The sequence below is a fragment of the Temnothorax longispinosus genome, chromosome 11 (assembly GCF_030848805.1).
Source record: "Temnothorax longispinosus isolate EJ_2023e chromosome 11, Tlon_JGU_v1, whole genome shotgun sequence".
In the NCBI taxonomy this organism is placed as follows: Eukaryota; Metazoa; Arthropoda; class Insecta; order Hymenoptera; family Formicidae; genus Temnothorax; species Temnothorax longispinosus.
The window spans coordinates 15,690,260-15,716,192 of NC_092368.1; the positions used below are offsets into that span (position 1 = coordinate 15,690,260).

The window sequence follows — 25,933 nt, forward strand, 5'->3', positions numbered from 1 at the left end:
TATTTTATGTCAAAATACTACAAGCCCTATTACTTCAAAGCCTTATAATTCCAAAAGTTCTTAATGAAAAAATACTTTATTATAGCGTTTTAAAAAGCTCTCGAGATTAGCTACAAGAATATGCATTGAAAAATAGGGATTTCCATTTAAGAAATTAAAGGTGTCGTTTACGTGAGCTTTAAACGACCATCCAAGGTGAAACCAATGGCACCATCTTATGTGCCCCTTCGAGCCAAACAACTTTTGTATAAAACATTTCTTCCGAAAACGTCAACTTTCCGAGATAATCCAGGGTCCCGACCTTTTTGTTACACCCGGTATATCTATGTTATACATGGGTACAATAGCCACTTTCTTGCCCAATCGAAGGAAAAATATCCTGCACATATGTGATGTCCATCTATGTGAATATGAATAAATATTTATAAATTTCCTTAATCCTCTAATTTCTTTTATATATGTACGTAAAAGTTTAGGATTTAAAAAAGAAGGTAAACGATACCTAATAAGGAAATGATTTCAAAAAAGACGAATTAATTGATTTAATTTTATTTAATATTTCATGATGGATATTTTTATGACTTACGTAAATAATATTCAACTTATACGGATAAAATAAAAATAAGTAACGAAAATAAGAAGACTATTTTATATTTTCTTTACGCGTAAACGCTCAATCCAACAGACTTCTGAACCTTCTGAAGTTGCCTACCTTTAAGGTGCCTTTTCATGGGCGTCAGTTGACGCTTGAAATCAAGTTCGGGTAAAGTCAGATTAGTATACTTAATGAAAAAGGCTTTCACATGCAACATTCAATTTTTGGAATTCACGTCGAGATGCCAGTTTTGACGCTAGAAGTTGGGAAATCTTAACTTCTTCAGCGTCGACGCGACGCTGTCGACGCAGAGACAATATGACGTCACAAAATCGTCTTGACGCGCGTCAATTGACGCCAATGGCCGCGTTCAGCAGATACAACTGTTGAGTTCGTCTAATCAACACTATGCGTTGATTGGTTGGTTCTAAAAGTAAGAGCCAATCACGTTCGACTGCTACTCAGCGGCTTGGTCTGCTGAACGCGATCAATGAAGGCTGTGTTTCGATATTCACTGTAAGTACTGACGATATGACGTCATTGAGTAGAACTGCAGGAGCGTTTCTATATTGCTGCTGTTACTTTCAGGCTGGAATAACGGAACGACGACACAGTACTGCCAGTACTGCCAGTACTGCCAGTGAATGTCGAAACGCACCCGTATAAGAAAGAAATATAACCTATCTTAACCTATCTTAGACACGACGTGACACGATATAGGAGCACCTATTCTAAATATATAAAAAAGAATCTTGTACTTAAACAATAATGTTGCAAAAGTCATGTCTATAAAATAAATAACAGTTTTCAGATTTATAAAAATATCGAAATTATTTATTATTATATTAATTATATTAATTTAGTAGTAGTAGTAGTAATCTTTTCGGGCTTTTTCCGCATCTTCGTAATTAACAATTACTGTATATTTCTCGTTGTTGCCTTCCAGGTCCACAAGGACCAAACCTATGTGAACCTGGCACCCGACTTCCGAAAAATTAATTTTTTTACAGAAAACGTTAGCATTTTGTTTGTAGTTGTTTGTAGTAACAAAAATTTCGTTTGTAGTTTAATACATTAAAAATGATAAAAATTAAAAAAATTACTCGCACTCCACTTTGAGATATCTCAAATCCGTTTGCGCCATCTTTTTTAGAATCATTTGTAGTTGTTTGTAGTGCTTTTCTTTTTGTTTATAGTTGCACCATTCAAAAGTTATTATATTTTTGTAATAAACAAAAAGTGTAACTTTGCCAATTTTGGAGATATCTCAAATCCGCTTGCGCCATCTTCTTCATAATCATTTGTAGTTGTTTGTAGTGCTTTCTTTTTTTTGTTTGTATTTGCACCGTTTTATATATATCTAGTTATGATATTTTTGCAATATACCAGAAGTGTAACTTTGCCAATTTTGGAAATATTTTAAAACTAATTGCGCGACTCGATGTAGAATTGTTTGTAGTTGTTTGTAATAGTTTTTGTTCCGTTTCGTTTAAAATATCTCCAAAATTGTCTCTCAAATTATCTCTTTTTGTTTATTGCAAAAATATAATAACTTTTAACAGTGCAACTACAAACGAAAAGAAAAGCACTACAAACAACTACAAACGATTCCGAAGAAGATGGCGCAAGCGGATTTGAGATATCTTCAAAGTTGGCAAAGTTACACTTTTTGTTTATTGCAAAAATATAATAACTTTTGAATGGTGCAACTATAAACAAAAAGAAAAGCACTACAAATGATTCTGAAGAAGATGGCGCAAGCTGATTTGAGATATCTCCAAAATTGGCAAAGTTACTCTTTTTGTTTATTGCAAAAATATAATAACTTTTGAACAGTGCAACTACAAACGAAAAGAAAAGCACTACAAACAACTACAAACAATTTTGAAGAAGATGGCGCAAGCGGATTTGAGTTATCTCAAAGTGGGGTGCGAGTAATTTTTTAAATGTTTATAATTTTTAATGTATTAAACTACAAACGAAATTTTTGTTACTACAAACAACTACAAACCAAATGCTAACGTTTTCCGTAAAAAAATTAATTTTTCGAAAGTCGGGTGCAAGGTTCACATAGGTAAGGACCAATTTTTTCAAAGGTGCCGCCATAGCCGCCACGTTCTTACTGCGAATGCCTCACCTCGCGAGCCGCAGTAGAATCACACATAAAAGTACGTAAAACGAGCGTAAGAAAATCGACAATCAAGTCATATTCCCTCTTAGACGTCACATGAACACGATTAGTCGTTTCTCTTTCGCTAAACTGACGACTTTGACAGCTTACTGTCGCGTATATTGGAACGGATTTACAGTGCTGCCAGTACTGCGAGTGAATAGCGAAACGCAGCCGAAATCGCACCTTGTTGCGCAAAAATGGCGCGCAATACGAAAGAGGAAATTGAAAAGAGAGGTTAGGCGGCCCCCACGGATCACGGATCCGCGGCGTATCATAACCTCGCGGACGCAAGATCTTGGTGAGCGAAACACTATAATCTATCGCCTGGAGATGACGTGCTAGAAGGGTATGTCGGTCAACATGATCTCGCAGATCATCCGGAACGTTCTCGCGTCAAATGTCACCGCGTTGTTGAGGCAACCGCTGCGCGAGGCTGTTACGACGGGCCGGCCGTTGAGTCGCGCTATTCACACCAGCCAGGAACGGCGTAAGAAGGATGACAAGAAGGACGACAAGCCGTCGGCCCTCGTGCTGCACGCCTTCGCGAACGTTGAAAAGAAGGAGAAGGAGGCCTATCTGGACATCCTGCGTCAATACAAAAGTAACAACGAAAAGAGACGCGGCCACGTGGAGTTCATTAAGATCGCTCTAAAGTACATGGACGAGTTTGGCGTGAACCGGGACCTGGCTGTGTACAAGTCCCTGCTGGACGTGCTACCCAAGGGCAAGTTTATCCCCCACAACTACTACCAGACATTGTTCATGCACTACCCCAAGCAGCAGTTCATCGCCATCGATCTGCTCTGCAAGATGGAGCACAACTGCGTGATGCCGGACTTGGAGATGCAGGAGATGCTGCTCAACATCTTCGGGCAGCAGGGGCTGCCGTTGAAGAAGTTCTGGAGGATGATGTATTGGATGCCCAAGTTCGCCAATCTGAATCCCTGGCCCTGTCCCAGACCGGCGCCTAAGGATCCGCGGGTGCTCGCCAGACTAGCGATGAGTAAGATCTCCAGCGTGGATGTACAGACCATAATCACAGACTTCAAGACCAAGGATGTGGAGGATGCCATCGAGGATACTTGGATCGTATCCGCAATGAGTAGTATGCAGGAGGAACTGTTACGAATGCAGCCTCGTGATATTCCGATTTTTGTTGAAGGACCTTATACAGTTTGGGTCGCCGATCAATGTATAGATTATTTTGTCCTGAAGGGTACAGCTAAAGAAAGGAAGAACGTTCGCGAAAATCCTGATGGTAAATAATTACTAATTTAGATATCGTTACTTGCATATAATTATATTACTATCATATATGTGATAATTATTAGATATTAAAATAATAATTATTAATCATATTATAGCATAATTATATAAATATTTCACTATATTATTTAGTATTCCAGCAGACTTTTTAATAGAAAATGTTTTTCTTTTACAGACGTTTCAAATATTAGAATACCTTTCTGGGATAAGAAAGAAGTAGCTCTTGCACCTACGGTTCATGAACAAGACGATGGCACGTACTTTGCAATGTGCGCTACCGGCACATCTACAAAAGACTCTTTGCTGTCCTGGATACGATGTCTACAACAGAAGAATCCCATCTTGACTGTAATTCCGGTAGTGTTCAAATTAATGTCGTCCACAAGGGAACGGTTGTTCATCGATTCTGATGAAAGTGAAAACGAAATAGTGCGAGTGAAGGATTAGTGGAAAGGTACAAATTGTTGTTAAACTATTAAACACCGAACAGGTGATGCGCAATATTGCTAATGTAATAAATCGACACGCGTGTCTGTAGACAGCTCTTGTTTGTATATAAAAATATAACGTTTTCATACGGTTGACGTCATTTCAATCTATTTAACAATTTCATCGATCTGTAAATTTATTTAATAATTTAAACCTTGATATTTTTGTGGCTAATATGATTTTATCTCCCTGGTCAGGAAAATAATCCATTATTGCTACATAAATACGGCATTATGGGGTGGGAGGAAAGGGTATGTAAAAATAAGAGATACACAATACATACAAAGATATTATTTATTCTGTGCAGCCATGCGTGTGTGCTTGGTGCATCTTCCCAGTGATAGGAATTAAAATAATATATGTTACCGCCGGTCAATAGATCATCACATTGATTCGCTGTACTCGCCCATTTTCTATATATATATATAAATACATCACGATTAAAAAAAAATACATGGTGTATATATATATGCATATATATATGTATGTGTATATATATTTCTGTACAATTTCCGATATCGTATACACTATATGCTTCGGTGACACTATTTCGTTAATGCGTTAAGTCTAAGCCGCCCTTTAAGAAGACATCATTTCAATTGCGCGAATAACGCCTCGCAAATAAAAAAATATGCATCTCCACCGCGCGAATCCTATGTAGATCGATACAAATCTATGATATGTTATTAAAGGAATCAAACCTGCGTATACGACCTAAATCTCACGCTACGGAGTCTAATCTTTCGTCAGAAAATATACTTCAAAGTAATTTCCTCTAAAATATATCGTGTATTGCATCGGTCCCTAGCCGCGTGACGTCGAGTTCTCTACGAGTAGCGAGTAGCGACGATCGCGAGCGTTGTAGCTCCTCCCCTGATGAATTTTTTATGGCTTGGCCATCGATAGGACTGTTCATATAGTGCCGTTTATACTGTCCGTAATCCGTCGATTACACGTTGACACGTGTAGCGAAACCTCTGTCTATGTCTAATTTCTCACGACGCAAAATAGCACCTGCTTAGAGGCACTAAAAATAGGACATTTGCGCGACGATCAAGAGAATTTTGTCAGGGATTTAAGCGTCGTAAACAGATCGCGAATGTTTATGCAAATACGCGGAAAGAGAGTAGAAAAGTTGCGAAATCGAATATTTTTTATCATAAATATTTGAAAATATTTTTCATTATTATATTTCTCTGAATTCATTTCCTATTCAAATGTATAGAAATGTTTAGGATGATATTCTTAATTATGTGTCAATATTTCGGTTAAATTTAGAACTCAAAGAAAAAAAATGGCAAATAGCCTTTATTTCACAAGTTGTTATTGTTTGTTATAATTGTGGAAAATTTATCCCTTCCAAGACAACTGAAATTGTCTTGGAAATATAAAACACTGAAACATTGACAATATAATTAAGAATCCCATACATTTGCATAAACGTTCTAATTACAAATAATCGCATCTTGTTACCACATTACGCTCTCTCGCCGTACAATTAATGTACAAATACTATATAATCTAAACTTTCGCGAATAAAGATAGAAGCAATTAGAAAAAAGTTCACTATTAAATCGTGTTGACTTAAATCTTAAAAGTTCTTAAAACTCAAACCATTTTCGTCTCTTGATTGTCTTTCCACAAAAGTTTGCCGAAAACATTAAAAATGATTTAATTAAGGTGTCAAGTGCGCGTTTCGCGTTCGAGGATCGATAATATGAGCCAAAGTTTAAATTTCATTACAATAATATCAATTATCGCTTAAATTTATTATGTCGATGAAATTGCATTCGATATTGATTGCAAATTTATTATTTGAAATAAATTTACAATCAATAATATATAGATGTATATATATTAATTTAAGTAACAATAATTGCCACGCTTATATCACTTGTCGCTTCGAGTTTGTAGGCATCGATAATAAAACATTTTAAGTACAAAACGTAGAAGATCGGCTTGGTAGTGTCATCGTTGATTTCTGCATCGCGAGGAGACCATGATAAATGCAGTCTCTGGATCGGTTTTTAGCGAATAAATTATATACGCGCGATAAGCATGAAACAGGAATCGAGAAGCGCGCAAGAGACGCGATGGTATTTACATATATTATGTCTTTTTTTGTGTTAATGTTTCGTGTAGAAAATATCGTCGATGCACGTATAAAATTAATTTGAGCTTTATTGCGGTTTGTATCGCACCAATAGGTGGAATGTTCAATATATTCTCGGAAAGCATCAATTGCCAAACAGTCGTCAAATGCAATGATAAAGAAGTTATAAATAAATTTCTGCGAACGAGACGGATTATACACAGGCGTAAACCGATGATGATATAAGCTCCCGCGCTGGTCTTTAATCAATCACCTGTGCCCAGTAATCATCTGATTCCGGTTGATGTTATAATCAACATTTTAAAGCATACGCCTTCCTTCGTAACTCTAGATTCGGTGCAATAGCAAGTGAATTTTACTTACGCCATCTCTCTAGAGTTAAAAAAATTTTGTAACATTATTAATTATTAAATATATTAGTAATTATTAATTTAGCTCCGGATTAGTGGCCACGAGTCAAGCTTGCTCACTCGAAGTAAAATTCGTAAAACAGCAGTTTTTAGGAAACAAATTTTACTCGTCGCTACCAGTAATAAATAAAAAATAACTTATCCAGGGAGCAATGTAGAAAAGCGTATTCAAAGTGTGAAATAATTTCCGCGTTAGATAAGCTTGGAAATGTTAGATTGATAAAAAAAATTATTCGTTCTTTTTATCAGTGAGTCAAGAGTCAAAAGAACGAGCGACTTTTTTTTTAATCAATCCATGTTATTGCGTAAGACATCCTGATCATAATAGGGCAAGACAAAGGAACTTTGCGCCCTCGAAAGCGTCGCGGTGCGGGATCGCGGCCTTGAAGACTAGCCGTTCGACGACCTCATTCGGCTCATTCACGTGGAACAGCTGATGCATGTCGGCTCCCGGGCCGAGTCCTGAGTTCGTCTCGTATAGACCTTCAGTAATTGGCAGTGTACCCTGCACAAATATTTAATAGCATGAGGTAGTGTTTCCTGTGCAAATTTAGAGGCGCTGAACCGCGGAATGTTTTATTTCGCCTTATAATTACGCGATTAGCGTCGCACAAGCATCACGTGGAGGCACAGCTATTATGTCTAAATTGCACGCGCGTAGCACACGTACGCGAGTTTTAGATAAGATAAAAATTCGAATGGGGTGTTAATATAGAAACTAACGCGGCGCGGGATATTCGATAACGCGATCGCTATCGCCTGTTATTTACTTGCCTGATTTTCACATTGGTGCTGTCGATCACCTCGCCGTCGCAGTTCCACACGCTGAGCCGTGAGCTCGAGCGGGCTCCCGCGTTCAACCCGTTTTCGAATTGCAGCGTCGGCAGGGCGCGGAATGTAAATTCTCTCGCCCGGTAGACCTCGACGAACGGTAGCTCGTACTGCAACAGAATTGCAAACCCAGTGTGATTTTCACCTCAACTTTTAAGATCAGTGCATAATTATAATCTAAATATAGCGTATAATTATATATTTTATAAATAATAATACATATAGAAATAAATCTTATAATATATATAGGTAAATTAGATATTATATATATGTATAATTATAGTATAAACAATTACAGTATAATATACTAAAAATGTTTTACTTGCATAATCTTGATCTTAAAATATTTCAGAATTATACATCGCGATAAACGGTTAAAGCATAGTACTGTAATTTTGCAAAATTGTCTTTTGTTCTGTCAAATGATAATTCATCAAACGTGAGTTTTTCGAAATGACCTTGTGTCATATATCATAATTACGAACGGAATTTTTTGCTACCGTTTAAACTGAACACTTTAACTGAACATTTTAACATCTCCGCTGCTACTATAAAAGCATTATAATACTTCCTCAGGTGTCGTGCATAATAATGACATTTAAAGAATGACTTGTTAAGACCACGGGTGACGCACATGGTACACGAATAAAAAAACATTCGGTATATATTAATGATGCACACGGCAACGAAGGTGCTAAATGTCTATGAACGGTGATTGACATAGCAAACATAGCCATTAAAGTGTGAAGCAAAAAAATGAATAATTGGCGATAATTATTCGAATACATGGTTGGAACTCGCGCGTACCAGAGTCTTTCGTTTGCTGGATAGCCTGAGCAATAATCTGATATTGTTTATCAGAGATGTGTGTCGAATTAAGATCACGTCCACGCAGCCGTCGCCCACGTGACAGTGAGGACTGAAGCCCATAGGACTCCTCGAACACGCGCACGACACGTTCGCGCCATTCACCATGAAGAACTTCCCTCTGACCGTCACCCATCCTACACGAAGATATAAAGCATTATTCGCTTAATTCTAGCTGGTTTTGTAACTGCATTATGTATTGATTTCTGTTCTCTCATTTTTTAATACTTACTGGAGATTTCCTTGTCGGGGATGCTGTGCATATGCTGCAGGCAGCGTAAGCAGTTCTTCATGCATCTTGTGCTTCCCGCTGGGTGACATGGGTCCGATAGCAGCTCGATCTCACCCTCGTAGCCCTTGTTTGCTAATATCTTTTTAAAACCTATGAACGAAAAGATCTAATTAATCTAATATCAACCCCATATCCATATTTGTACACAGAATATTTTATCACTTTTCACATCAATTATATATCACATCAATTATATACATATAAACATAATGTTTGTTACAATACAGAAAATCAATTGGTATTTTATTACTTATTTTATTACTTATTTTATACTTATTCAAAATTTGATAGATCAAAATAGATTAGTCAGATTATTACACAACTCGAATCGAACAATTAGACTTGATCAGCTTCGCTCAATGAAGGTTCACCGCATTAAATTACACAATCAAAAGACTTGGGGACTCCTTACCAGACCAATCGTATCTACGGGGTCCCATCCAGCGGAACTTTTCGCTGTCGCGGATTACGTCACCCAGATAGCCGTAGCTGAGCACGCTGGCGTAGAGCCTGAGCAAGGTGCGATTGCTGTGAACCGCTGAGATGTCTAGACCGATCGAATCGCCGAAGATGATATGTATGGCGGCAGTCTCCACGTCGGTGGTGCCGTGCAGACTGTAGGCGACCGTGTCTGTGCTACCGCTGGGTATAACGCCAACAGGTAAGGCGGGACCGGGCAGCCTGGCGTCAGGGTCGTTGGGATCAATCTGCTGATCTTTCGCCGCCCTCAGAATCAGCCCGTTGAACGCCTCGGCGAACGTACCATCACCGCCGATGCACACCACCGCCTATCAAGCGCGAAAAGTTAAATTTGAGTATAGCGTGAATCTTTTAATTATGTATGATGCAATCAAGCATTTATACGTGTTAAAAAATGTTTGTATATCCATTATAAAAACCGGAACATCTCGATAATTATCTAGAGACATGTAATTTAGAGATGTGTTCTAGATACGCTCTAAATATATCGTAAATATTTAGAAACTGACACTCGATTTTCTGATTTGATATATATAATTAACATATAAAGATAAGATTTTTAGTACATAAACCGCAACCAAATTTATGGATTTACATTTTTGATAATTACTGTAAAATTATCCTAGATTAGTAAATAGATAATTATCCTAATATATAAAGTAATAATATAAATCTAGTGAAAATTGTTAAACAATTTTCCTAAACAGTTTTCTAGATTTGCGCAATGCATTTATTTGCCGAGTTAGAGCGTTTGAATCCGGACTCCACATGAAAGTAATAGAGAATGTTAGACTTGCAAGAACAGGACTCACATGTAGGTCACTCAAGTCGGCCGTGAGCAGAGCGTCGCGAATGTGGCCGGCACGCTCTGTGACCATCATCTTTGTCTCGATGCCAGCGATGGTCATAAGCGGCTGGACATCCTTCTCCCAGATCTTGACACCTTTTTTCTTACCGCCTATGGGATTGATGAACAGCATCACCTTTCGCGGCCGACACGACAGACCTGAAACGATCAACTGCAAATTAAAAAAATTCAGATCCCCCTTCTAACTGTAAGAACTTTTTGCGCCTTAGCCTTTCAATCCCCCGAATTCCTTTAGATAATTCAATTTGAATCTTTACAATCGCCTTTGCTTCTATGTTAAGAAACTATACTACATATCAATATGTGATTATCCATAAGCTGTTTTAATCGTTTGACTGCATTATACAATATACTCCGACCGATGTAATGTTGCGCTGAGTATGACCCAAAAAAAAGGTTGAAATGCTAATTATAGCTAACGCTAATATAACATCATTTCCTCTCTTTCATTTGTATATTTAATAATAAAATATATTGCGCCCTAATTACTGCGCCTGACTCTTATTGTCAATTTTGTTAATCTTATTCGATTTAATCAAATTTATTTCTTTTTTATATCATGCAAAAAACTAATTACAGAAAAAAACTGAAAGAAAATTTAGAAGAATTAAAAGCAATGTCTCTCTGTATATGTACAAGTCATAGGTACTATATAACTTATCGTACTAGTTGATAAAAAAAACCCTTTCTTTCTTTTATACAGAACGGACATTGTCAGATTAGTAAAACGGACGAAGTTTTTTAATCGACTTCCTCTCTTCTTCGTCGCGATTTAATCTTCGCAGTTTAAAAACGAAAATGGGTCAAATGGAGACTCGGAGGCCTCGGAGGAGGAAGGCAGTGGGACTTTAATCGTGTAAAGTGTCCCGATCAATTTGCCTTACGACACGCGACGCAACGTCGATAATCGAACAAGAGTTTTTTTTTCGCAGAAACGACGATTACATGAGCACGGAAAACCCCCAGATCAATACTATAGCTGTTGACTCGCGACGATGCCGCGACGGCTGGGACGGCCTGTATGGCCGCATCATTTCCTTCAGCGGCGGTCTGGGTGGCCACTGATCTCATGGTGGGCCAGTCTCGCACCGTCATTAGGGTACGTCGCTGGGTATGCCGGTACATCCTGTACCTCAGCTCCCGCCAGAATCCTGGGTGATCCCGATCCACTGTAAGCAAACGGTGGATAAATGGTCGTCTTGATCCATTGTTCGCGAGATCGAGGACAATTGTGATAGCCTAAGCCTAGGAAAGCATACTCAAAGCGTGAGTCCCAAGAATCACTTCTATCAAGTTATCCCCCCCACCACTTGATAGAGGGGGGCTAACTTAGAGGTGATTCTTGGGCTATCACAATTGTCCTCGATCTCGCGAAAAATGGATCTAGACGACCACTTGTTCACACGATGGATCCACCGTTTGCTTACCTCTATCAATTGATGCAGAACGAATAAGTGTGTAGTATCAACACAGCAGTCGCTCAGTACACGTGACAAAGTGTATTATGTTTTACTTCCACACACGTTAAACGCACGTCGAACACACTTATTTTTTGTAGTGATACCTCTATCAATTGATAGAGGTATGGCCGCAAGAGATCGCGACTCGCGATACCGTGAAGCGACGTTCTACGCTCGAGGACCATCTGGGAGTGCTCCCGAAAATCCTCTCGATAGCGGAATCGGTGACACGCCTCCCCCTCCCCTTGGGCGCGATAACGCGGGCTTAGGGGTGAGCTCGCAGGCTCGCGACATATCCTTACGCAGGGCTGTCAACCACGAATCCCGCAGGGCGCTTAATGGCCCCTCGCTCGCGCGGCGATTTCCCGGGATCCTTCTCGGCAGCGGACAGGATGCTGCTTCCCCGTATTCCTCTCTCTCGGTCCGGGGATGGTGGCCATCCGCCACCCCGGAGTCCGGTCTGCGATGGAGAGTAGCAGGTAAAACTCGTTCAGCCCCGGCGCCGGGGCCCTGCTTTCGACGGGTCCGCCTGCTGCGGTATCACGCGCCGCGCGCGTGTCCTCCTGTCCTGTGCCCCTTCGCGCTCGACGCGGCGATGGTCGATAGGGGTAGTTTAGAGCACACCCAGCCTGTTTTCTCGACATTCATTAAAATGTGTGCTCTCTATCTCTTTCTCTTTCTCCCTCTCCCTATCGGGGCTAACGTACAGCATCGCTGTCTCTCAAGCGAGCCGAGAGATCGTGTCTCGCTTAATTCGTTTTGCAACGCTTCTAAGCGGAGCAGCAATTCAATTTAACTCCGCGGGAAATCTAGAAACAGCGAAATGGGAGAAACTTGCCGAAACACATGAATCACACGAATGGCGAAATTAGAGAATATGGGCAGCAACGTTCCATTTGGAACATCTCGAAATTCGTACTTGGCGAAATCGACAAGCGTATAGCAACGGTCTTCAATTTGGAAGCTATTGAAACTTGTAAATAACGAAAATCGGAGAGCGAAAGGGTAATTTGATTCGGAAACCCTATCGAAATCCGCGAAATTAAACTGATTCGCGATAAAACTTTCATGCCAGCCGCAATTAATTAGTAGCCGGCTACGCTGCGCTATCAAAGTTTTAGGGTCACAGCGTATATTTTCGTGGCGCAGACCTTTCATCGCGATTTACGTCGCTTCCAACTGGGTTAACACTAACCGCCTAAACTTCGCATACTACGTTTCCGGTTATAATTGTGAAAAAATATTCATATAGAAAAGACAGCTGTTTATTGTAGAAATATTTTGCTTTGTAATGTAGTAATCATCAGTAATTAAAGGCTTATCTTAAAATCTTATCTCTTTAACTTATCTTTGAATATAGTTAAGATATATATGTCAGTGCAAATTAAAAGCTTTATATAATATCTCTATTACACACACGTACACACACACACACACACACATAATGGAGATATTGTACTTATATAAAGCTTTCAGTTTTTTACTTTATTTTACTTTATATATGTAATCTCTATTTTTTGAAGTATGGCTTTAATTGAGGTTTAAGATTATATTATAATAAGTTGGATTAAGATTAAGGTAATTTAGAAATAATATCTTTAATTTAGTGTAACTTTGTATTTAATTTATCTTGATTTAATTTTTCTTAATTTTCTAATTACCGCGATTTTGTCTATATTTTTAAGATTAAGTGATTTTATTCCTCCCTAGTATTTTCCTAAGCCCGAGTTGCTTCTTGTCTAACAATAAGTAAAAGATATGTTAATATTATGTTTACACACAGTGCCACAATGATATCAGCGACGATGCAAGAGCTAGCAAATTCTCATTAATTTATGCGTCACGTTGATTCTTTGGAATCAAGTTTGATCGACTGTTTTCCTCGTGTCTTTTTTTGTGCGCCTTTTTTTTTATTCAGCAAGCAAGTCGGCGAGGAAATTCGTCACTCTTTACCAGCATACAACGAAAACAAGTTTATGCAGGAACACAACCCGAACGAGTCGCTCGCAGACACAACACGTCAGCTTCGCGTGTATCGCTAAAATAATATATGTGCATTCTCTTAAGCGCCGTACACGGGATGTAGAAAATTACAGGCGCGTTATTAATTATTCTCGGCACTAATTGCCTGCGGCATTCGATACGGAGTCGGTGCGTCGTTTTACATCATATGTGCCGCCGTATATATATATTTTTTTCGATAAACACAGAGCCGCTTCCGCTCAATTTCGCTTGGCTCAATTTCACGATTCTATTTAATCTTTATGCTCCCGTCGTTTCGTAATTTACAGACAATGATCTTATACACGCCTCCTCGCGCGCGTATATATATACGTCGCAATTCTAAAATTATTATACGCGGCCGACGTTGACCGCGCGGCCCGGTGTGGCCGCTTCGCGTGGTTTCGCATAAAACGCACCGGTGAATTTGGAACGGCGCGCGGCGGCGATGATCGCGATCGGCGACTCACCTAGGAGGTAATTGCGAATGGTTTTCACCCACGAGGCGACCTGCCTGGGATCCGTGTGGCTCATCGTCACGCTGTGATGCCTCCATTTGTTCTTGGGTCCGCGTACGGCGTAGTGCAGGATGAAATTCGTCGGGCACACCGTCGTCGGCGAGGTCGGCTGCGTCGGCTGCTTCTCCTTAACGCTCACACCCGGTATCCAGTCGTCGCCGTAGCGCACCGCCAGAACGTCCGTCAAGGGTAGGGTCCATCTGGCTGGAGGGGAACAACGAGGGGATTATCAGGGTGGTTCACACGAGAACGAATTTATCGAAGCCGATAAATTCCGTTCGCTGATGTTTGATTAAAAACCGATCTGCATGACCTTTTTTTTCTTTTCTCCCAACGCGACTGTAAAACAGATCGTTTAAGGGGGTATTCTGGTTTGAAAGGTCGTAATTTTGTAGGAAAACGAAAAAGCGAATAACGTTAAACTTTACACGTTCTTTTAGCTTTATTTTTTAACAGGATATAACATTAAAAAATAGCGTTTTTTGTTACTTAAAAAATATATTTTTAAAATAAAGCTGAAAGAACGTGCAAAGTTCAACGTTATTCGCTTTCTTCGTTTCTCTAAAAAAATTCCTGAAAAATACATTTTTAATCTTTCAAATCAGAATACCCTCTTGAAACAGTGGACATTTAACGCGAACGACGACGGAGTTTTGACATGATAAATGTCAACGAACGTTGCGTTTGGCGAACGTTTATAGCTCGACCGCACGTAGGCACGTACGCGTGCATAATGTATATACCAGCAACTTTTATTTAGATAATTATCGTTAACGGGCTCGATAAGGTGGCTTAAATTTGGTCCGGCCTTATTTATTAATTTAGTCCTCTGAGGGAACACTTTACGTTTGACATTGAATGCTGATCTATTAATTCATCATTTTATCTACCGTGTCTATCAATGTTGCATAAGCTCAATTTATTTTTGCATCAGGATCATAACTTTATCAGGCCCTACAGTGTTATTGCTCTATATCACGTATGCATATTGTATATTATTTTATTATATTGCAGGAATAAAAAGCCGGTTATCCGGCGGACGTGAACCGCAGAGAATGGCACTCGACGCGCACGTAAGACGTTGCGCAACATTTCCATTTTTACCGAGTTAAGGCCTTCACACATAAAATCGCGTAAGAACGTAAAACGTAAGCGTAAAAAAATCGATCAATCCCAATCAAGTATTTTCCCCTACTGGAGTTACGGACAGCGCAATACTTGATTGGGATTGGTCGATTTTCTTACGCTTACGTTTTACGTTCTTACGCGATTTTATGTGTGAAGGCCTTTACGCGCTATCAGAGAGCAGGTGCACGCGCTTGCACGCCAGGATGCAAGAAGGTAACGGGCCAGACTATTATTCCATGAAGAGAGAGAGAGAGAGAGAGAGAGAGAGAGAGAGAGATGCTCTATCAGGTTTCAAGAATGCGAAGCATCCCCTATACGTTGTCTGCAAATTTCTCATTTATTGCATGTGTGGTGTTTATTTATTATTTTTTTATTGATGTATTTCATGTATTTTATTAACTTTTTAGTATGTAAATTAATCTCGACTCAAATATTTTTTTATCAATGAAAGTACAATTGAGTTCGTTAAAGATATCCTGTTTCTTTTTCGACACGTGAGTCTTCTTCTTTGTTTGATATTTTTGTTTGATACTTTATATACGAAACACTCTCTCTTGAATGCGTGAGACTATTCCTGGAATGCTTTCTTATCTCTCCTTTTTGTTGGCAATAGGTCGCTGCGCAATCGCAGCGGGATATCGGCTATTATCTCGCGCTTATCGTCTGTCAAGGCAATGTTGATTTCAATGAACATCTACCTGACAATCGCGTTACACGTGACGATAGTGCTGATTAGTCGGTCGTAATTTAGGGTGATTTTTTTCCGCGCGAGCGAGGAAGCAATTTAATACAGCGTTACGTCAACCGCATCTCGCCTGGGTATTCGTAACTCGAAAATATCGGGAATTGCTTCCAAATAATCGTAATTTGCGTCACGAATTGCCACGTCCGTATTCACCGGATCGTGGAACCGAAGAGAACCCCATTCCTTGTAGTAGGGGAGCCCGATAGGGGATTTGGTGATTTACTCGAGCGCGACAGATTAACATATAGGGGGATACCTTGCACCCTGTTGAGTACCTCCACTATATATAAGCCCTTAATATAGGATCGCGCGTCTAGGGCAGCCGATCAGAATAGTAAAAAAAAATCGATCGTTAGAAATACTCGAGCGCGTCAGATTAAGGTAAGGTGGGTTAATAACATGCTGAAAAGTGTGCATTTCAATAATCTGACGATTTGAGCGTGACGTAAGGGAGTGGGAGGGTCACAAACTTGAAAAAAAACAACGTCACCTTGACATTCTCGAGCGCGGTCGTTTTTTTTTCCCGTTTTCAATCGTTCTGTACAGCCACCCTCACCATGCAAACCGGCAGATTAACATACCTCCAATATCAGAGACACGTGGGGCATATACACTATCAATATCTGACGCGCTCAAGTATTTTTATGTGACTATTCCTGTAGACGCTTCCCCCACCGGTGAAAGGGTGTACATTATATAACCTTTTTTTCTTTCTACCATCTAATCTTCAAAATCCAATAGGTTCCTACGACACTCGAGTAAATCGCCATTTAGCCCTCTGGGCTCCCCTACTATTGTTACATTCATACGAAATTGTTTGAATCAAATGTCAAGAAAATTGGTCTTAACGATACAAAAATTAATTGTAAAGTATTGGAACTATTTATGCTTAAAAAAAATCAGAAGGAATTGAATCAAGGCTCCTAATTTTTTTCACTGCAGTTATATTAAATTACAACTTATCAAAGGTAGGAAATCATGCATATTTTTTGCGTCATATGTAGAAATAAATTAGTTTTATCGTAATTTTAACAGTATGATTCACAAAAAATGATTTCTTGCTTCCCGTGTTACAATTCAGTAGTTGCAGCGGCCAGCGAAGAAATCAGAAAAGAAAAGAAAAGAGAAAAGAACAAAAAAAAAGAAAGAAGAGAAAAGAGAAAGTGCAGATAAAGAAAAAAAGAAAACTCTTTTTTAATAATTATTCCAAATACTAAATTTACAACTTATTTTAAAGACTTTTCGTCTAAATAAAAAATAAACACTCAATTCCGGGTCACTGTGTGAGTGCAAGGATATGCATTTTGGAACAATGCGCAATGCATCGCGCACAGATATACACGTGTGCCACGTGACGCACGTGGCGAAATATATTTTTAGCTAGCGGCGATTCGATTTCTCGCGATCGCGAGCATATATGCATGATCTCCATCGTGCGTCTCGGGACCGGCGATTCGTTCGAGCGCAATTGCCATGCCGGCGATCGCGCCTTAACGAACGGTTGTTATTGGGGATCGATTCATTGGCGATGTATAGCGCGTTGCGATCGACCTTAATAAAACGACGGTTATTGTCCCGGGTTTACGACTTCCTCGTGCGTCGTGGAAGACGCTGATCAATTCTTCTCTCACAGACGATTTAATAATTCACGTTTCAGATTTCAGGCCAGAATTTTGCTTATAATTTTATACAGCATATATTTCGACGCGTGTACTTTAATATGTACTTTAATATGCAAATATATATGCGTGTTCGATTTTTCAAATTATTTTCGTATTTATTGATATTATATAGAGGAGACCGGGGCTCGTTGGCACCGTTTTCACAATTTCGGCATTTGAGTTTTTAAGGGGTAAAGCCACTCTAGAATTTTCAAAAAATCGATTTTTTTTGCTTAAACGATGCTTTAAGGTCTTAGAAATAAGGTACACTTGGTTTCAAAGCTCGGAAAAATCTCTATTATCCTTTTTTCGTAATCCGTCTGCCGGCGCGTTCGGAGCGCGCTTCGAGCGTCTGATACTTGAAACGCGTTTTTCTCGAAATCGCTTTTTTAAAGTCGGGCGGAATCAAAACTCGAACACCTTTTATCCGATTAACTTGAAATTTTGAGTGAAACTTTACAATAACATTATCTTTAGAAGTACCTAGGGATTTTGCGATAAGTTGAACAAAACTTTTTTTATAAACAATTTTGTGCGACACTTTTTAGCGAAAAATGAAGCACTTTTTTCCAACATGCACCATTCTTACAAAAAATGATATTTCGCAATTCCCCTAGGTATGTACTTCTATAGAAAATCTTATATATTTTTCAAAAATCTTTGAATTTTTGTTCCAGCTCAAAAATTATAGGAGCTTCGATTCCGCCCGTTGAACGTCTTCCGCAAAAAGGCACTTTGGAGCAATGGCTCTGGCGCCGCCATTTTGGCAATAAATAATTAATAAAAAAAATTTTTTATACTTTTAAATATAGATAATAAATAGAATTAAACCGATTTTCATTTATGATTATTGTATTTCTGAAAAAAATTATCAAAAATTGGCTTTTTTTGGGACTCTAGAGTGGCGTTACCCCTTAAACAACTAATTTTCATGATTAAACAGTACTAATATAATAAAGAGAACCTTTCTCTACATTTTCATGTCAAGAACGCTCCTGTATACTGTATAGTTTCTTTGTAATAAGTGAAATACGAACATGCATCATTGTAGCCAACTTGCCCCGATAGTAGGGTAAGTTGGCTATGCGACAAAGGTCCATGTTAAATTAATGAAAACGTAATGGAAACACAAAACGGATAACAGATATGTACTTCTTGATAAAGATTGTATCTTTTAAAGTTATTTTATAATGATCGAATAGCAAAATGCTGTTACAGAAAAACAATTGTGAATTATTTTAGATGTAGCTTTCTTCAATATAAAAATATTAATATAAATATATATCTAGCTTCTATCAGTCTTCTAGGTAGCAAATCACATGCTCACACAGGTCCCACGCGCGCGGCAACAAGTCAAGAAGCATCCCTTGATATGAGCCAACATACCCCATCTCTACGTGCGTTTGATATTTCAGTCGTTTTCTTACAATAAATTACTGTTGTTCCTCAAAATGACATGTCGTATAGTAACAGAAACTTTTCTTTTAACTAATAATACGTCACTTTGAATTTACTTCTCAAGCTGAAGAGCATTAATACGATATTTTGAAACGCTCGAAAATTTATATACTTGCCACCTCTTGAATTAGAGTTTTCTCTTTTTCTATTGTAATACTTTTTTGATTTAAATAAAACTTTGGGAAAAGTATCATAAAAGAGATATTTTGTTATAACTTTTCCATTATTTCTTTCACTATAAATACATAAACGGAACCCATTGCCAACTTGCCTCTTGTGCCAACGAGGTCCGGTCTCCCCTAAATTAAATTATAAATGGAGTTTCGCATCCTTTTCGCCATGAATTATAGATCGTTCAAAATGGACTCGATACGGAGGAAACTCGACTTCGCGCCGACAGCCAGCTGTTTCGGTAATAGATTCGTAACAATAATTTGGCTAATAATTGATTTTTTATTTATAAAAGTCTTACAATGACATTTTGATATTTGCGGAAAAATAATATAATGATGATAATGATTGATAATGATTGTTGTAAGTTCTATTCAATTAGGACATTATTCTTCAGAAACTTAATATTCTGAAGCTAAGTAATTGGCCGATTACAGCATTTGATTCCCGTGAAGTAAAAAGCAAACGAGTTTGCTTCATTAAAGCTGATAAAACAAGCTGAAAAGAGGAGGAAATCGAACGTGAAATCAAGGAAGCTTTATGCTAAATATACACAATGTTATGTAAAATATGTGTTCTGCGTTTGAAACGGGTCATCTCGCTACTTGCGTGTATTACGTTTAATAACGTGTACCGTCTCCTCGCGTGTTACGCAGACGTGAACAGAAGCGGGCTCCTCGACAATAACACTTAGGATGAAATGCATGGAAATGAATACGCGAATTCCATGACGACAGTCTGAAATTAGTTACGTGACTGCCTGAATCATTGCCTTTAAGATGGTTATAGCGACGTACTTCGTTAGTCTCGTTTACGTAAGTAAAAATATATTTTATACTATATTAATATTATTCTGGAACGCGTTCGACTTAATAATAATAATAATAAAAAAACAAGCAAAAGTGTAGCAAGGACAATAATTAATAAAATATAAAACAATAAGAAATAATAATAATAATATCTCCGACGTTTTTCCCAGAGTTACTGTTTAATGATTTAGATATTTAGAAATCTAGGATTTTTTTCGAAGATAATAATAATCAGAAAGAATAGATAGTGCGTGCCGTAGGTCGTTGACATACCACAATACCGGTTCCTCGCTTGCAGACAGGTTTCTCCTGTCTAACCGGGATAACGTAAGTACCGGTCCGTAGGAAACACCAGCGATATGGTGAACGATGGAAAGTGAAAGATTTGCAGGCGTTGCACTTGCCTCGCTGCAACGGATGTCCCGAAACAGATTCGACGCTATTAAAATCAACGAGTCGCATCACCGGGCGCGAAATTAGCGACGCTATTTTCGATCGAGCGTTATTCCGGCACTCGTAATATACAGACGTGAAAGACTGCCTTATAAGGCTTTACGATCAAAACGAGATAACGGAAGTATCAACGCGAGCGTCTGGAGCTAGCGAAGCCTGGGAGTAACGCTCGGCAAAGTGTACGGTACTTGCAGAGGAACAAATAACGAGTTTTCGCACACGTCGTGTGAAGTATTAACTATTAAAACACTTTTTAAAAATATTAATCCTCGCAATCAATAAAAAATGTTTGATATCTTTTGCTCAATTATTTTTAAAATTAGAGTTTGATTGATATTACAAATAAAAAAACCATTATATTTTCTACCCAATTATTTTAAATTCGATTAATATATATTTTTTTAAAGGAAGTAATTAAAAAGATTATAATTTTTTACTCAATTATTATAGCAAAAATTCAATTTCTATCGCTCTTTCCATAAACTAAAAAATCGTTATATTTTTATTCAATTATTTTAACCGAAATTTGAACAATAACGCTTTTTCCAAAAGCTGAAAAAAGTTATATTTTTTACTGAATTATTTCAACATTTCGATTTGTATCGAATTTTTCACAAGCTAAAAGATTATCTTATTTTGATTCAATTCTAGTAAAAATTTGACTGATATTGTTTTCTCCACAAGAAAGATTGTTAATCGTCACGCAGTCGGACGGGGCACGCTACGCGAGCACGTTACAAGGACTTCATTGTAGAACACGAAGCATTCACGGGGCTGGAGAATGCGGTTGTAAAGATATGCTCGCTCGCTATCCGCGATGTGATTATCGCTATTTTATTTAATATTCATGACGCGCACAATCGTATAAGGAAATGGAACGATATGCAAATCGCGTTCAAGGACGAGGCGAGTATCGACATGTGTTCCTATCTACGTGAACGGATCGCCAAAAACTTCTTAGTATTCTTTGTGATATCCTTGCGTCTCGAAGTTACAAAGTAAATCTACAAATAAGAACCATGTCCTGTGGGCACACAAGATAGTTCTGTTAATTTTTTTGCTTGCAACCGAAGGATTACAAGTGCATATGTAAACAATGATATGCACAACTGTTCCAAAAATCTATTTCGAGAAGCGATTAGAGAAGCGATTATAACACTGGACAAAAATTTTGACGGACGATTTAGAGAATAATTGTAAACTTTAAAATAATTTTGATTTGTTTAAATATATCTTTGTTTAATAGCCTTTCCTCAATCATTAAATAAATCTTTAATATAATCAATACCTCTCTCTTTCCAAGCTCTTTCTCCCTCACTCTTTCCAATTTTATTCAACATTTAAATATATCGGATTTACCGAACTTTGCTTTATTTTATATTTACGTTTGTTTTCATTTTGTAGGACACGGAGTTCTTAATTGAAAAAAGCATGATCCGGCTTATTGTAGATTTGCGTTATACATAGATAATTCAAAGAAGTATTTAATAAAAAGTTGCCTTTTGCCCCTTTATTACCTGTTTAACATTGCAAATTATAGGCCAACAGTCCCGCCTATCTCGTACTTCCAATTTTTTTTTATGTCTTTAGTGGCGTAATGCCTACCGCAAAAGATGTTGTACCAATGGAAGGTCAAGGCCAGCCACAATCGACAACACACGGCTCCTCTTAGCGTGTGTGCACACACATTTAACTCTCGTCCACCTTGTAAGACTGAATTGCTCGAGTTGTATTAATAAGCGCTCGTTGGGCTTAAGAGCGATCGACCAGAGAAGGAAAGAGAGAGAAAGAGAGAAAAAGAACAATATACGTGAGTCGCATTTCAGGCAATTATTATGCAACTCCACGAGTACGGAAAACACGTGCGAGACGAGGGTTCGTCATGAGACGACCCTGAAGGAGATATTTACGTAACGATTTTTTGCCCCGTGGTTTTTTTTTTATCAGCCGCCAATACATAATACACGTTCATCGATCCGTCGGCGTGATTCGGCGGGCTGCAAATCAATGCAAGAGACTTAAATGAGATTCACGTTGAATAAATCTTTAATAAAGAGAGTGTTTTTCCATTTCCCGGCCTTGGGATCGGTTGAGCGCGATTCTAGGCAGCCAATAGAGAAGTCGGCCGTTCGCGCGGGTGATTACGCGACTTTCTTACGCGACAAACACGCGAAGCCGCGGAATGAGTTGCGAAGTATAACAGCGAGCCAAGAGATTGCCAGAGGTAAAAGTAAACGGGATGTGGCAAGAAAGGAGAATGAACGGCGAACGCAGAACGATGCACCGCGCACGAGCGAGCCTTGACTCGAAAAAATGTTAATTCGTCATGTGCCTGGCGCGTCTGCATCAGTCTGCATCCAGCCACACAAGCAGATTTTATCTCGAATACGCGCGAGAAATTTACGTCTCAATTTAAAATCTGCATTATTCAAGATCCGTTTTGATTTATCTTTAGGATTTCCAAGTAGAACGGTGAACACAATTGTTCGCAAATAATCGCGTATCTGAAAAAATAGATTTTATCAGATTTGCTCGATCCTATTACGTTTGATTATACGTAATAAATAGATTTAATCGACTTGTGCGCGATAACAATTCACAAGAAGTGAGCCAATTAACCTCGAGATGAAATATTTAACCAGGTTCTTGCCGAGAATGAAGAGACGACACGTCGATGGGGACAATAATCCAATTAGCATCGATCGCTACATTACGCGCGCGCGTATCTCTGTTTGTCTTTGAAGAAACACACGTTTCAAAGGGGAGTTCGACAGGGCCGTCGACTCGGCAAATTATTAATCTATCTTATCATTTGCCCATCTAATATTTGCTAAGAATGGATCTCGCCAGATTGGCGAGTGTCTGTCGGGCGAACAATTTACCCCATTAACTCCACGACTCCACGAAGACGAGCTGAATGGCTCGTAAATTGAAAATTCAATATTCCTTGCTAAAAGGAAACGTACACGTCGTTGACGGAACGATTCTACCAATATGCTCATTCCGAGCCTCATTCGCTGAGTTAACTAGCTGTCCGAAATTAGCTGTTCAATATATTTATGAAGATCGAAGAAAAATATGTTGCTCCATCCAATGGAATTAGTAATCCCGCTGAGGATTTATCCTTGGATAAAAGACACGAGGACATTTACCTAGGATTTCGAGTCCGCCTTGAACAAAATACAATCTTGGCCTTATTTAGGCGTCGAATATTTTCGTTAAAACCGAAACGCGCGTCATTGACGAGATGACAATTCGATTCGATTGATGTGGTAGTTCAGAGATGATGATTGAAAGTGTTTCCGCGTGGTTAATCAAGCCGTGATTAATTACTCGACATTCGTCGATGTAATGATGATCTGAGGAAAGTGTCGGTTTTAGATAAAAATTTTTCGCGCGGTCGACGAGATAACAATTAATCTGGCCGTCTCTGCAGCCGAAAAAAGTTAAAATAGAGAAGATTTTATCACCAGTGATTAAAATCGTTTAATCGCCGCTGATTAAAGTTATGTAATCGTGCTAATCAAGGTGTAGCCGTGAGCACCAGATATTCGATATTCAATTCAATGTAATGATGATTCGAGGAAACGTGTCGCTTTTAGATGAAAATTTCTCGCGCGGTCGACGAGATAATAATTAATGTGGCATCCACTCTCTCTCTCTCTCTCTGTGGGTTGAAACTGTTTCCGTGTTAATCAAGCTGTGATGCGGTGCGCAGCCGTGATTATCGACATTCGTCAACGCAACGTAATGATGACGATCCGAGGAAACGTGTCGCTTTGAGATGAAAATTTCTCGCGCGGTCGACGAGATAATAATTGGCAATTATCTCTGTATCCGAAGACAGTTCACTCGGAGACAATTTCGTCTCCGGGTGATTAGTCATTTAATCGAATAATCGCGTTAATTAAGGTGTAGCCGCGCGAGCACCAGGTGTTCGGTATTTGATGTAATGACAATTCGAGGAAACGTGTTGGATGAAAATTTCTCGCGCGCGGTTGACGAGATAATAATTAATATAATACTCTCTTATAAAAAAATATAGTACATCCCAGCTAGCAGGAGCTTCTAAAAGATGTCTTAAAAAAACATCTAAAGAACGTCTGAAAAATTGTGTCGTCTTATTTTAAACGTCTTTGTGATGTTTTTAAGACGTATCTTAGAACTTTCTGCTAGCTGGGACCTCTTCATCCGAAGAAAATTCACTCGGAGAGGATATACTTCGTCACTCTGGTAATTAAAATCATTTAATGGCCGGTAATTAAAGTCAATTTAATCGTGTTAATCAAGCCGCGCAGCCGTGAGCACCTTGGTATTCGACGTTCGATACTAATGACGAGCCGGAGGTACGTGTCTCGCACTTAAGTGAAAATTCCTTGGCGCGGTCGAGGAGACCGCGATCGACGCTTACTATAAGGCGGCCTCTCGGTCTCCCAGATGAGCGTGCCGCGATGAAAGTACACGCGGCACCGCTTCTTCTTCACGACGAAGGTGTTGAGCAGCACCGATTTGGAGGCGGCACGTTGATCGTCGGCGGGGCCGCCTGCAACGTCCTGCATCATCCTGAGGCCGCTTCATCGACGGGGTTGACGGCGCGGCCGTGACGTCATCCCGAGGATGACCGCTGATCGATGCACCGCAACGACGACGACGACGGTGCACGTCGGGAGGATCGTCACGGAAAATCGGGAAAGGAGCACGGCTCGCTGCTCCGCGATCGATTACACGCGCACACACGATTAACGACGCGTACCGCACTGGGATCCTGCCCGGTCGGATGCGCGAGCGAGACTGCGAGACTGCTGATCGCGTCGCGACCGCGACTCCGCGAGTGCAACTCCGCGAGCCGTCGCGAAACGCGAAACAGGACGAGAGTGCGGCGACGCGCACTCCGGTGCGCGTGCACTCGCCGTCCGTCCGCGCGCTGCAATATGAGTCATATCTGTCAAAACGTCAAAATCATGTTAGATGCGTGGGTGCGTATGATCAGGGTTTTCATTCGACTTTTCGGCGGCAGTACTGATGCTGACGAAATTTTTGTGCTAATGAAATTCAAGATGTTGAGCAAATTTTTCCAACCTGATAAATTAATTAAGAATATATTTAGGAAGAGAGAGAGAGAGAAAGAGGGGGAGGAAGGGGGGA

The 25,933-nt window shown here is 39.3% G+C and overlaps 2 protein-coding genes across 2 annotated transcripts; one reads left to right on the forward strand and one right to left on the reverse strand.

The window, feature by feature from the left end:
• Window positions 1–2,904: 2,904 nt before the first annotated feature.
• Window positions 2,905–4,623, forward strand: Ecsit (evolutionarily conserved signaling intermediate in Toll pathway, mitochondrial). The gene is made up of 2 exons (XM_071792862.1): window positions 2,905–4,026; window positions 4,210–4,623. The coding sequence occupies exons 1-2, from the start codon at window positions 3,117–3,119 to the stop codon at window positions 4,479–4,481; spliced, it is 1,182 nt and encodes a 393-aa protein (XP_071648963.1). The 5' UTR covers window positions 2,905–3,116; the 3' UTR covers window positions 4,482–4,623.
• Window positions 4,624–4,803: 180 nt separating this feature from the next.
• On the reverse strand, window positions 4,804–25,616 carry Cerk (Ceramide kinase). Its single transcript, XM_071792859.1, has 8 exons — window positions 25,200–25,616; window positions 14,316–14,567; window positions 10,329–10,522; window positions 9,449–9,824; window positions 8,977–9,126; window positions 8,685–8,881; window positions 7,821–7,987; window positions 4,804–7,551 (listed from the first exon to the last, which is right to left on the reverse strand). Exons 1-8 carry the CDS (start codon window positions 25,348–25,350, stop codon window positions 7,467–7,469), a joined length of 1,572 nt encoding a protein of 523 aa, XP_071648960.1. The 5' UTR covers window positions 25,351–25,616; the 3' UTR covers window positions 4,804–7,466.
• Window positions 25,617–25,933: the final 317 nt, after the last annotated feature.